This window comes from Mirounga angustirostris, unplaced genomic scaffold (genome assembly GCF_029215605.1).
Source record: "Mirounga angustirostris isolate CCGP_5_RB_7025 unplaced genomic scaffold, mMirAng1.0.hap1 SCAF_10, whole genome shotgun sequence".
Lineage (NCBI taxonomy): Eukaryota > Metazoa > Chordata > Mammalia > Carnivora > Phocidae > Mirounga > Mirounga angustirostris.
Genome location: NW_026991718.1, coordinates 13241144 through 13255048, shown reverse-complemented (window position 1 = coordinate 13255048; position 13905 = coordinate 13241144). Strand labels below are relative to the sequence as shown.

The 13905-nt window shown below is 45.0% G+C and overlaps 1 protein-coding gene across 2 annotated transcripts in view; it reads right to left on the bottom strand.

The window, feature by feature from the left end:
- VSNL1 (visinin like 1) overlaps positions 1–13905 on the bottom strand; it is a 109999-nt gene that overhangs the window by 60685 nt on the left and 35409 nt on the right. Inside the window, exon 2 of one of the 2 annotated variants that reach the window (XM_064573530.1) lies at positions 5143–5309. In XM_064573530.1, the coding sequence (XP_064429600.1) occupies positions 5143–5304 (162 nt within the window). In that variant the 5' untranslated portion in view covers positions 5305–5309. Of the gene's footprint in view, positions 1–5142; positions 5310–13905 lie in introns of those variants that run through there. The other variant, XM_064573531.1, reaches the window with a different exon arrangement.

The following is a 13905-nucleotide window of genomic DNA, read 5'->3' as shown; positions in this document are numbered from 1 at the left end:
AAATGTCATTCATGGATTTTCTCCATTAGAACTATCTGTGAGGTCTTCCTAGGAATCCATTTACTGGGGCTCTGTCCTAGGCCCAGTGAAATAGCAACCCTGAGGAAGGGACCCAGCAATATGCCAATTAAATAGTCAGCCCAAGCAATTTTGAGACACATTCAAGTTTGAGTTGGCCATTGATGTAGATCTATTTTTTCATTTGCAAAGTCACTTGATCAAAATCACATAGTAAACAGGGCAAAATGAGATGCAAATGTTTTATTCCACATTCTACAAAACAAAGATTCTGTGCCTAAAATCCTACATTTATTATATGTTTGCATATAACTTTCAAGAAGCCTGCCTTTACTCCTGATACTGGTTTTTAAGCATAAGAGCATAATTTGTGAGTACAATTCTAAAACTCTACATAGCGAATTATAGAATATGGTTGTGTGATACTTTATTTATTTATTTATTTATTTTTTTAAAATTTTATTTATTTATTTGACAGAGAGAGCGAGAGAGCACAAGCAGGGGGAACAGTAGAGGTAGAGGGAGAAGCAGGCTCCCCGCCAAGCGGGGAGCCCGACGTGGGGCTCAATCCCAGGACCCTGAGATCATGACCTGAGCTGAAGGCAGACGCTTAACCATCTGAGCCACCCAGGCGCCCCTGTGTGATACTTTATTAACTAGAAAATCTTTCTTGTTCTATTAAAATATCATAAAATGTTTAGGTGCCGCTGATTCTATGATATCATTTATTTTTATTTGTTTTAATACTTGTCTCTGAGTAGTTGTGTCGAGTTTTGGTTAGGGGCACCTGGTGGCTCAGTCAGTTAAATGTCTGCCTTCGGCTCAGGTCATGATCCCAAGGTCCTGGGATAGAGCCCTGTGTTGGGCTCCCCGCTCAGTGGGGAGAATGCTTCTCCCTCTCCCACTTGTCCCTGCTCATTCTCTCTCTGTCTCCCAAATAAATAAATAAATTCTTTAAAAAAATAGAGTTTTAGTGAGTAGACTTATATTTCCAAAGCTTTAGGCCTAGAAAATTTCTTATTGAATGGAATTCCACCAACATATGTTTTGCAACATAAACATGATACTGAACTTGGAAAAGGTAAAAACTGTCTACTCAGAGACGTTTTATCTTCTAAAAGGTGAAGAGAAAAGTTTGCCTTTCATCACTGCATTCATTAGCTTCTTATTTTAATATCCCATTTTGTTTTTTGTTTTTTTCTTTTAAAGATTTTATTTATTTATTTGACAGAGACAGACACAGCGAGAGAGGGAACACAAGCAGGGGGAGTGGGAGAGGGAGAAGCAGGCCTCCCGCTGAGCAGGGAGCCCGATGCAGGGCTCCATCCCAGGACCCTGGGACCATGACCTGAGCTGAAGCAGACACTTAACGAGTGAGCCACCCAGGCGCCCCTTAATATCCCATTTTGAAATTAACCTCGTCTTTCTCCTCTTGCCCCACCAACAAGCATTTATGTCATTCTGCCTTGCATTGGGGTTAACTGTGCCTTCTTGATTAGCCTCTGAGATCCTGGAGGGCAGGCAGGACCCATCCTTTAGTCATTTCTATATGTCTCCACTACAAGGCTCCCTGAGAAGGAGATACACAGCCAGCATTTAATATAATTCACTCAGCAAACACTTACTGATGGCAGGCTGTGGCAGGCTCTGTGCTAACCACTGGGTCTTATGTTGATTGAAATGAGGTGACTGTGGTCTACACGACGAAAGAATGAACCGAACTAGGAAGGCCCGTGTCCAGACCTGTGTTCTGTGAAACTCGCTCCTGCAGCTGTATGTTGGAGGGGCTGGAGGAGGCTGATGGGGGTCTGCCGTGGAACCCTGTTGCGAGACAGGGCCGTGTTCTGTGGTGAGAGTGGGCATGCCCGTCTTTCTGTGCTTCCTACCTTCACTCTTTGTGACACTAGGCCTAATTTTTCTGAACTTCAGTTTTAAACATTTTTAAACATAGACCTAATGAAGGGGTTCTTTTTCTCTTTTGGATACAAAGGCTTCTAAAGTTGAGAATTTATGGCTCCTGGCCTTTCAGGGGGCCTCTCTCATTATCCTGCTCCTCCTCACACCCTCAAAAGAGTGGGGTTCTACAGCAGCAAAGTGTCTCTCCTGGGGCTCGAAGTGGGTCAGGTTGGTGACGTAGAAGCACCAGGCTGACCACCCAGACAGGAGGGCAGAAGTCACAGGCAGTTTTGCTCACTCAGCTGGATTCCAGGATGTCTCAATGTCTACACTGGGAGAGAAGGAGCCACTGAGAAGTGCCTATTCACCAGGATAAGGATGGTGCCTTGCTGAATATTTGCACTTTGCAGTAGCATTAAAGGAAGTCTTTTCTTGTCAGCCCTTCTCTTGAGCCTTATTACATAATCCACATCTTTCTCTGGGCTTCTTCCTTCTAGCATATCAGAGCTGTCTTTTTTTTTTCTCCCTGTGTACATGACATATTTCCTCTGTGGTTCTCCTTTGTATTATGTCCTTGAACAACTCTGGAAGGAGAAGACTTTGCCTGCTTTCTGGGGTGCCTGGATGGCTCAGTCAGTTAAGTGTCTGCCTTCAGCTCAGGTCATGATCTCAGGGTCCTGGGATCGAGCCCTGTGTCAGGCTCCCTACGCAGTGGGGAGTCTGCTTCTCCTTCTCCCTCTGCCCCCCTCTCTGCTCATTCTCTCTCTCTCTCTCTCAAATAAATAAAATCTTAAAAAAAAAAAAAAAAAGACTTTGCCTGCTTTCAGATGATTCGACACAAGAACACAGGCTGAGTTTGAACATGGATGTTAAGAGGCTGCCAAGAGGGGTGCCTGGGTGGCTCAGTTGGTTAAGCGACTGCCTTCGGCTCAGGTCATGATCCTGGAGTCCCGGGATCGAGTCCCGCATCGGGCTCCCTGCTCGGCAGGGAGTCTGCTTCTCCCTCTGACCCTCCCCCCTCTCATTCTTTCTCTCTCTCAAATAAATAAATAAAATCTTTAAAAAAAAAAAAAAGAGGCTGCCAAGAATCTAAACTCCATCCAGAAAGTCAGATATTCTCTTCTTGGAATAAAAAAATCCACTCTGGGGTGGGTGGGAGAGGTGAAGGAGGGCGATGATGTTGATATATATATATCAGTTGTACCACAAAATGTCGAGCTGTCTCTAATGTTTACAGGCCCCCCACCTCCATCTTGAGGCTGGTGCTGCGCCAGGGCTGAGTACTTCCAGTATGTAAATAAAATACCTCATTTCCTGCATTTCAACTATTTCTTCAAAGGCAAACCTCTCTAATTTTAAACAACTAGTGGGGAATGTGGCACACAGAGCTTTCTTAAACACAGAGTGACAGCTTGCATGACCTCCAGTGATAAGAAAGTAGCTTTGACAAATCTCATTTGTCTGTCCTTTCCTTGGGGCTGAGAGTGAAGACAGTTGTGAAGCTCAGGCTAACTCCTGGGTGATAAAACATTAGAAGATGTGACTTTGAAAACTACGGAGAGTGGTGGAATATAATACAGGAAAAATGCATACCATCCTGCTTCTCTGCAAAAGCAATTTATATCAATTGAATAATAAATGCATTTCTCAGCCCTTCTACATGAAAAAGCTCCACATGATAAAAACTCATGTCTTAGGTCTTAGAAACGGCGCAGTGATCTTATAAATTACACGCATGCCACACTAGGTATACCTTTCTACACACATTTAAGGAGGTAGTTTTGTATATACCTAGTACCCTCGGCTGCTCAGCTTTGGCTTAATGATAATCCTGGGTCCCTGACACTCAGCAGTGGTCCTTACGGGGTTACTGAGCTTTTAATAATGCAGTAAGCACCCATCTGCAAACTCACCACCCAAAACCACAGCTACCACTGAGATGCAATGTGTAGCTAACCGTGTGGCCCTACCCCCCTTCCCATCCCTCTCCTCTTCCCCATTGGATGTAGCCATCGGTCTGGATCCTGTGTTCATCACTCTTTCTTTCCTTTCCAGTATGATTTTATTGCATTTATTTGTAGTCCTATAAAATATTTTTTAGTCTTATTTGTGTTTAATTTAGAATATTGAGACTTAACTTCTTGCGCTTGATGTTTCCGTGATGTTACAGTTCAACTGCTTTGACTGCTATGTGAATAGATCATAGTTTATTTTCCACTCTCGCTTTGATGGGCATTTGGGCTTCTTCCCAGTTTTGCTATTGCAAACAGTGCAGCTGTGAGCATTCTTATACATGCCCCTGCTTGCACATGTGCGGGGATGGAAATGTGGAGCACAGGCGAGGTGAGACACTCAACTTCGGGAGGGAAGGGCAATGTTCATACTTGATACGATCGTTCCCCACATCTAGATGCGGGTGGATGGATGGTTCATATTACTCAGACTGATGGTTGCTACATTTAAAGGATGAAAGCAATATTTTCTATTTGGTATTTTAGTCAGAAAAAACTCAAAGAAGGACAACGCCCTTCTTCCACAAGCCTAACATTATATAAGTAGACACAAACTGGAATGTCTTAGATCTTGCCAAATCTAGAACCAGTCCAACTGATAAACTCAGAAGAACCAAAATCATACCACGGCAATAGAAATTATACCTTCCATGGATAGTTTTATCTAATGTCCAGGGTAAGTTTAACTTGTACACGGTACAAAATGCTGAGTTAAGAGTCCGTGTTGTAGACCTTGATGCCCAAACGTGTACTGGACCTCCCCACCCCCCTTCCAAATGTGCTGTTGTGGGAATCTAGGTTTTTTTCTTATCTGCAAATAGGAGGACATTTCGTGGTGAATAAGTGCCCCATGTACTTTCTCTTTAATGGAGGGAGTTGCAGATACCTTTAACAAGCCTAACAATAGTGTAATTAGCAGCATGTCAATAATCATCAGCAAACACTATTCTCTGAGATTTCCACTGTGGTTACACCCAATGCTGTCATCCTTTGAACTCTAGTCAGTGTTTTGATTGAACACTTGCTCTTCGTATTCAGAAACTGCTTGACTTAACACCTGTAACAAAATGCATCCCTGTGCATTTTTAAAAATGTGCATTCTCCCTTTTGGTTGGAAAACCATCAGGGTGAAACAAATGGGCTACTTGGAGTTGTAACGTTTCATGAAGACAGTGTTTTGTGGCCTGAAGAAAACAAGAGATTGAAAACGTCTTACCTTCACATAGAGCTGCTGAAATTCCTCGAGGTTCAGCCTCCCGCTTGGACAGTCCTTGAGGAAACCTTTGTACCACTGCTTGAGCTCGTGCTCATTAAACTCTGTGCTCTTCACCAGGTCCTCCATTACTTCGGGGGCTAGTTTGCTGTTCTGTTTCCCCATTCTGCCTGAAGAAAAGCAAATGAATGCAATTAGCCGTGATCATTTCAAACTTGATTAGGAGCCAAGTCAGAGGTCCGAGCAGCCCGTGGGTGGGCACTCCCTCTAGTGTGTCAGATCAAATCCCCCCCAAGGCTGCCTCCTTCTATTTGGCATTCCAGAAAGGAGATGAGTGAAAAAGACCCTTCACACAGCTCGAAAGGCTGTAAGGGCTCATCCTCCTCCATCAGGAGTCCCCGCGCAGAACATCGACTCCCCCATGGCGAAGCAGCCGTCCTTGTTTGTGCTACTCATGTAAAGTATACGGGCGCTGTTTATATTCTCCTGTTATGAATTAAAGTGCATCAGCACTTGCTGCCTGGGTATCTAATTCCACATTTAGTTTGTAAGGATATTAAGTGGGATTATTGACACATGCAATGAGAGGGATTTACAGACAAATGATTACAAGCCGACTTGGGAAATCTGATCAGTATGGTAGGAAATCTCAGCTGGTTTAGTTATAACGTTGCAGCTTTTTTTTTTTAATGGAAACAGCTTATCTTTATTAGTCAAATTAATTCTCTTTCTCTTCCCTTCAGAGGTTTCCTACAACGTTGCCATCAATGTTGACAAACTTGGTGGCTTTTTAGAGAGATTGAGTGGTGAATTTCAGTTGACCTAATTCCATTCTGATATTATTACGGGTGGTAGGTAAAAATAACAATACATAAAATAATGTTACCTACATCCATTATGTGCCAGGTTATTGACTGGTTACCATGTGTGTTACTTAGGGCAATATTAATTACTTTATCTTAAATTCCTTCCTTTTTTAAAAAAATGATTTTATTTGTTTGAGAGAGAGAGAGTGAGCGAGAGTGAGCATGAGCAGAGGGAGGGGTAGAGGGAGAGGGAGAAGCAGACTCCCCTGCTGAGCAGGGAGCCTGACATGGGGCTGGATCCCAGGACCTTGGGATCATGACCTGAGCTGAAGGCAGATGCTTAACCGACTGAGCCACCCAGGCACTCCTTAAATTTCTTCCTTAATAAAATGTATATAATAACAAAAATTTTTACAGATTTACTATAAGGACTAATTAAGAAACAAGTATGTAAACAAAGATAATATTCCAAAATTAAAAGTTTTTGTATTAGTGCAGAAAAATTAAAGATGATTTTTTAAAGTTTCACTTTAATGTTCTTGTGTTAACAATAAAATAAAAAGAGTGAAAACTAAACAAATTAACCACAGATTGATTTAAAAAGTCAAATCAAGGGGGCTGGGTGGTGCAGTCTGTTGTCTGACTCTTGGTTTTGGCTCAGGTCTTAACCTCAGGGTCATGAGATTGAGCCCCATTGGGCTCCTCACTCAGTGTGGAGTCTGCTTGAGGTTCTCTCTCTCTGCCCCTCCCTTCCGCCCTCTCTTTCTCTCTCTCTCTAAAAAATAAATAAATAAATAAATAAATAAATAAATAAATCTTAAAAAAAAAGTCAAATTAAAAGTGAAAATCTGAAGGATCACCAGAATAAGGGAAGCGTCATAAGATATTAAAAATCCTGATACAGGAACTGAATTAGGCTTTGAAAAATTTACCCAAGTGGACCTAGGCCTTCAATGTGCTGGAGACAAATTCTCTCCTCGGCTCTAGGCAGGTTTACACTTGCAATCATCCAGAAGGGGTAATCTCATCACATACTTTGTTGTTTTTATTTTTTTGCCTTCTTCTACAATAGATACCACACCCATTGTCAGTGACTGGCCCTAACATTGAACAATTCTTTCACTGTGATGAAACCTCGCTACTACCAAGGAAAGCTTTCTCCTCAGCATCATCCCAACCTAACACAATGAGAGTATATCATTAAAATGGCCATTTGTCTTCCAGGCTCTTCTGTTTGAGCAAAGGACCTGAGGATCAGCAACTATGCCCTTTATCATGGAGCATCTCTACTTATTTTTGCTCTTAATTTCAAGCTCCACGTCTCTTATTAGCAACTGTCTCTTAATTATTGGTACTGTGGGATCCCACAGCTGGATATGGAAATCAAGTTGGGTACTCAGGTGTCAACTTTAATTAATCTGGGTGAGAAAACTGTAATCCATGGTTATCCTGCTAATCAAAAGATGTATTACCAAATTTTCAGGATTTCACTTTGTTGTTTAGAGAATTACAAATTTTCATTATTGAGCCCGAATCTCACCTAACAGTAACAGCTGCTGAATGCTGAGTGTTGGCTGTGAGATAAGCACTGTGTTGAGAACTTTACACACTCCATCTTTAACCCTATGACAGCTCAGCAGTAAGGATTAGGGCAGCTCTCTTGTACAAGACCATACAAGTAATGTGTAGCAGAGCCAGAATTTGAACCTGGATTAGCAAGGCTCCAATGCACAATCCCAGACAGGAGGATGGAAGGCATCTCAGAAGGAACAGGAGGAGCAAAAGCAGGAAGGTTTGTGAGGCTGAATCAGTGCCTTTTGGCACTGAAAGAATAGATGAGAGAAGGATCAGTCACTTTGCCAGGCTCTATTTTGGAAAAGACTGTTGGAGTTTACCAAAACCACAAGCCGGAATGAGTTTGTATTAACTCTGGGAAAGCGGATTAAGTGTTATAAAAAAAAAAATGCCTCTCCCAAATGCCTTTAGAAGGTCAACAGCATGGGGGTGCCTGGGTGGCGCAGTCAGCTGAGCCTCTGACTCTTGGTTTTGGCTCAGGTCCTGATCTCAGGGTTGCGAGATCATGCCCTGCGACAGGCTCTGTGCTCAGTGCGGAGTCTGCTTAACGATTCTCTCTCTCCTCCTCCCTCTGACCTACTCCTGCACACTCTCTAAAATAAATAAATCTTAAAAAAAAAAAAAGATCAATAACATGTCAGCTTCTCTCTTAAGCAAGGAAGCTTGGATTCTCCAGGGATCATGTGTGGTGCCTGAAACTGTTCCTGTTGACTGACTGGGGAGAAGGTGGCCTCATACAGGGAACCCTGTCAGGACCATGAATCAATTTTGGAGACTCACATGTCTAACTTCATGCTTCTTGGTTACCAGTCATGGTCAGCAACTATCAGTGAGGTGTGTCTGGCAGTAGATGAATGACGTGGAATATCAAGTTCTGGCCTGGCTCAACGCGGCCCTGCCGCTGCTTTCGACAGGCCCTGTTTGGACTGATGATCCGCCCTGCACTCCCTGCCTCCAGCCAACCTTCTGTATGGCTGCTTGAATGAATTTTTAAAATACAAACCTTGCTGGGGCACCTGGGTGGCTCAGTTGCTTAAGCGACTGCTTTCGGCTCAGGTCATGATCCTGGAGTCCCGGGATCGAGTCCCGCATCGGGCTCCCTGCTCAGCGGGGAGCCTGCTTCTCCCTCTGACCCTCACCCCTCTCATGCTCTCTCTCTCATTCTCTCTCTCAAATAAATAAATAAAATCTTAAAAAAAAAATACAAACCTTGCCATCTGAGCCTCTCCCTAAAACTGTCAGCACTTCTCATTGTCTACAGGATGTAGCCCCATCTCCCTAGCCTGACACCTGCACTTCCTACTCACATCCTCATTTTCTCCCCATCTGTCTTTTCACTTGTTCAGCAGACTTCTTCTCTTTCTTTACGTAGCCTCAGCTCACATGCCACCCCCTCTGTGAAACCTTTGAGGACTTTCCAAGGCTGACTTAGGCATCCTTTCTCCTAGGCATCTCCATTCCTTGGTAAAAGCTTCCCTGGTCGGGGCACCTGGGTGACTCAGTCGTTAAGCGTCTGCCTTCAGCTCAGGTCATGGTCCCGGGGTCCTGGGATCGAGCCCCGCATCGGGCTCTCTGCTCGGCCGGGAGCCTGCTTCTCCCTCTCCCACTCCCCCTGCTTGTGTTCCCTCTCTAGCTGTCTCTCTCTCTCTCTCTGTCAAATAAATAAAATAAAATCTTTAAAAAAAAAAAAAAAGCTTCCCTGGTCATTATTTCTCTACTAGATTGTTAGCTTCTTGAGGGAGAGGACTGTCTTTTATTTATCTTTGCATCCCTGCTACCTCATCCTAGGCGCTCGACAAATAATTTTTGAGGAAACGAATGAATGAGGGGCATTGAACCACTGTGAAGTAGGGACTCAAGAACCTCAGCACTGGTCTTCATCAAGTTGTGGTATTTGGTATGTTTCTTTCTGGGAGAATCAGTCTCATAGTAATCTATATATGAAAACAGTCAATGCCATCAGACATATAAATATAACGTGCAGGCAACAGACGGGAAGAATGTTTCATTTAGCTGTATGGAAAATCACCTGCCCACCCAGAGACTGTTTTTTTGTTGTTGTCTTCATCACTAAATTTTGAACACCTTGAAGCTAGGGCTCATGTCTTTTGTCTCAGTATCCTCAGAACTTGGCATAAAGGTGGTGCTTAGTGATGTCTGATGCATGAAGGAAAGCACTGATGGGTTAACACTCCCCACCTCTGCCCCCTTTGTCTTGGAGTGGCACTAATACAGGCCTGTAGTGTCTCTCATTATGGGACCAGAACCACAGAAAGGGTAAACACGACCGTAAAGCTTATCACATTCCCAGTAAAAAGATTTCATGACAAACATAAAATAAAATAAAAGAGTCCGTGTGTGTGTGTGTGGAGGGGGGCAGGTAATTCCAGTTGTTTCTAGTTCATTCTGTGATCATGGGACAGATCTTTTCCCCTTCTGTTGCTCAGTTTCCCCATTTGAAAAACAAGTGAGTTGGACCAGATGACCTTTAAGGCCCTTCCAAACCCACCGTTCACTGATCAGCAGCAGAAGTTCTGTAAACATGAAAAGATGAGTCACAGTCTTCAAATCAGCTTGTCTCGAAAGAGTCCACACATGTTGGCTCTGTGGATTCTTTACCTGGGTACCCGTCGGTACTTGAACATATGTTGCCTAAGAAGGGAGGGGACAGACACTGGAGTATATTATTTTAAAGCTAGCATTCCAGGTTATAAGATAAAAATCAGCCAAGCCCCAAGTCAAATAATTTCTCATGGTTGAGTGGCACTAGAGAGAGACTCAGTGTTAGGCACAGAACAGGACTGGTGGGGGAGATTTGGTGGGCAAAAGACCACCACCAGAAATGGGCCCATGGGTGAGGAAAGCCCAGCACCAACTTGCAAAGGATACCCAGAAAAGACCACATTTTTATACTCTACAGTTTACAAAAGGCTCCATGCGACAACAGTTACCCATATAACAGTTCAGTAAGAAAGAGATTATTATCATCCCCCCTTTACTGATGAGGGCTTTGAAGTTCAGAGAGAATGAGTACTCTGCCTTAGCTCAACCAGCTAAGAAAGCTTAGTACAGAATAAAAGTCGTTCTCCAGAACCCCACTGGTTTCCTGACACAGACCAACATCTTCTCTTGCCCGGATTCTGCAACCACTCTCTCACTGGCTTGCCTGCCTTGAGCTTTGCCCACCTCTCTTCCACTTCCTATCCGGTCTCGATAGCAGAACGGCAGAGCAGAGAAGGCAGAACATGTATAAGTGCTCTTAAGACAGATCTGGGAGACTTCTTGTAGGAGGAAAAGGCCCGCCAGGGGAGGCAGGAAGAGCCCATGAACATCTTTCCTCTACAAACCTTTGGGTCTTAGAGAAAGAGAATTCAAGTAGTATGTGTATGTGTGTGTGTGTGTGTGTGTGTGTGTGTGTTGCCCTGAGCCTTGCCCTTTACCCACTCTGATAGCTAAGTCCAGCCTCCTAGAACACAGCAGGGCCCACTGCGTGTGATCAGGTGCACAGACCAGCAGGCCTGGCTTCTCACAGGGAATCTGGCCATTAGCCTGGCTGAATCTTGGCGAGATTCTTGCAGAGATGGGGGTGCTGAGATGGAGCAGCCCAGGCACACGTGCAGATACACAACCGGATAAGCACACCAATGGGGAAACAGCCCTGGAAGTACGGCTCAGAGCAGAGGAAGGAAGGGCTTTCGGGCTCAGTTGGAGGCTGATGGAGTACAGTGCTGGGTGTGAGGAGTCAAATGGGAGCAGAGCTGGCTGTGTGTCAGATTACCTGGGCCAGCCTTGAATACAGCAGGTGCTCTCTCTCAGCCCTGGGCTCCTCACTTGTACACTGAAATAACTGGAAGAGACAGGCCTTCTCATGCTTAGACTCCTGCCTAGATGGCTCTTTCTTTTCCTTACCACCTGTCTAAACATTACTCCTCCTGCAAGGCTAGGTTCCAACGCTGTCTTCTCCGTGACACTTCTCTACAAGCTCTTATTATCTCCACTCTCCTTCTTCTAGATAGCACGGTTTGCATTAATAATGACCCATGGCCTGGTTAGCTCTGGGCAACTCAGCTTGGCAGACACTTATAGGTGTTGTCTATGAAAAAGGTTCTGTGCTAGGCACAGTAGCATATACAGAGAAGACATGGTTCCAATCTTGAAAAGCTCAGAACTGGATGCAGGAGATATGCATGCCCATTGGAATAAGGGTTATGATGAGATGAATGCTCAGAGCAGAGAGCTATAGAGCACAGACAACAGAGAGACAAATGTCCACCAGATCAGGCAACTTCACCTGTGACTGTTCCCCAGGTGAAAGCTCTAAATTGGTAGTTCCCCAAACTTGCCTTAGTACAAAAATCACCCTTGCTAATGTTGTTAAAAATGCAGCTTCATGAGACCCTCCCTTAGAAGGAAATCTGTACTTTCAGCAAGCAACTCAGGTCACTTTGAGGAGCACTGATGAAAACCATAAACAAAAATCAAAGTAGATGGTCTGAGGAGAAAGCATTCAAAGCAGCACAGACATAGCCCAAGTTCTCGCTGATGTCTCCCTCCCTGTCTGACATCCCTGATGTTGTTTCAAGATCCTGTATTGGGGACTAACATGAAGAATTTAAGGGGTGTTGGGGCGCCTGGGTGGCTCAGTTGTTAAGCGTCTGCCTTCAGCTCAGGTCATGATCCCGGGGTCCCCGGATCGAGCCCCGCATCAGGCTCCCTGCTCCGTGGGAAGCCTGCTTCTCCCTCTCCCACTCCCCCTGCTTGTGTTCCCTCTCTCGCCCTGTCTCTCTCTGTCAAATCAATCAATCAATCAATCAATCAATCTTTAAAAAAATTAAAATTAAAGAATTTAAGGGTGCCTGGGTGGCTCAGTCAGTTAACCATCCGACTCTTGATTTCCATTCAGGTCATGATCTCAGGGTCATGAGATTGAGCCCCGTGTTGGGTTCCACACTAGACTGCTTAAGATTCTCTCTACCCTGCCACCTGCCCCTCCCCACCCTACAAAAAAAAAAAAAAGAATTTAAAAATCATACAACTAGGAAAGACCAAAACTTGAAAAGATTTGCCTCCGGGCTCTTCTGCTTTAATCCCCTTGATTTTAGGTTAGAGAATTTGAGACTCTCCAAGATCATGCGGGCACCCAATGGCAAAGTGGGGATGAGAACCCCAGTCTCCTGACCCGGCTGGGTGATCCCACCCTCCTACCCCAGCAGCATGCTGTCCCCATGCCAAACACCCAAAGCCTACAAGCCAGGACACATGTTTATCTCCGAGCGGGGATGTTGAAACAATCTCCATCACCCCCTCCCTTGAATCCTATAAACAAATGACACTAGGTGGCTAGTTTCCAGAGACTGTTAAAACAACCCTGAAAATCATGCCTCAAAGTTGCCCAGCACATTGTGTGGGGGTTTCTTTTCTAATAAGGACAATTATCTGACACAATGGCTCTTTCTGCCCCTCCAGTGTGTCTCCTCCTAAGCAGAATACTCCCAAGCCCCCAGCAGCATCTCCCCAAGGGCAGAGTGTGGATCCCAGGCCAGCCTTTCTTTCCGTCTCTGGGGACCAGAGCAGCTTCAGAAAAGGCGAGAAATCCTTTCTTACAGCATTCTCTGATGACTTTACCTCAAGCCCTGAACCTCATGGGATTACAGCCGAGGTCTTGCCCATAAGCATAAAACAAGCAGGAGGTTAGGAGGGCGCAGACTGCATCTTTGGGGACTCAAGATAAGGCGAGAGTACTTATTTGATCTGCAATAAATGAGAAAAACATTCTGAAGGAAGTTGCAGTGGCACTGTCAGGGCAAGTGACAAGAGTTTCAACCCAGAAAAAATAATAAATACATGAAGGTGAAAGCAGAAGCGGGCCCCAGGGATTAATCATCTGCTCTAACCACCTTCATTTTCTAGAAAAGCCCCAGGAAGTTTAGGGGATATGTGACAGGGAATAGAGCAAGTCCGTAACAGGGCCTAGCTAGCAGCACCCTGGCTACTGAGCCTTGGCAAGAGGACGGGGGCTGCTACGATGCCCAGGTCCGTGACCCTTGGGCACCAACATAGGCAGAGGGTCCCAGGCCCTGCAGGATTGGGAAGAGCCATTCCAGGTCCCTGCGGCCAGGCTGTCAAGAGTAGCCTCCCTCCTTAGGCCTGTCCCAGCTGCTTCCAGCCAAGTTCCCACCTGAGTGGTCCCTCTACAGCTCAGGGGTAGAGTCTGAAGGCATTGCCTAGGGATAGCCCTGACCCAAGACGGAAGCTGCTGGTGGACATTAGCTCTTGGATCTGACTACGTGGTTCCAAACTAAAACCCACCTGGTAACCAGATGGCCAGGTACTCAGGAACTCTGATCTACAAGGGGATTAAGGGGCCGACCAGCCTTGGGGGTCA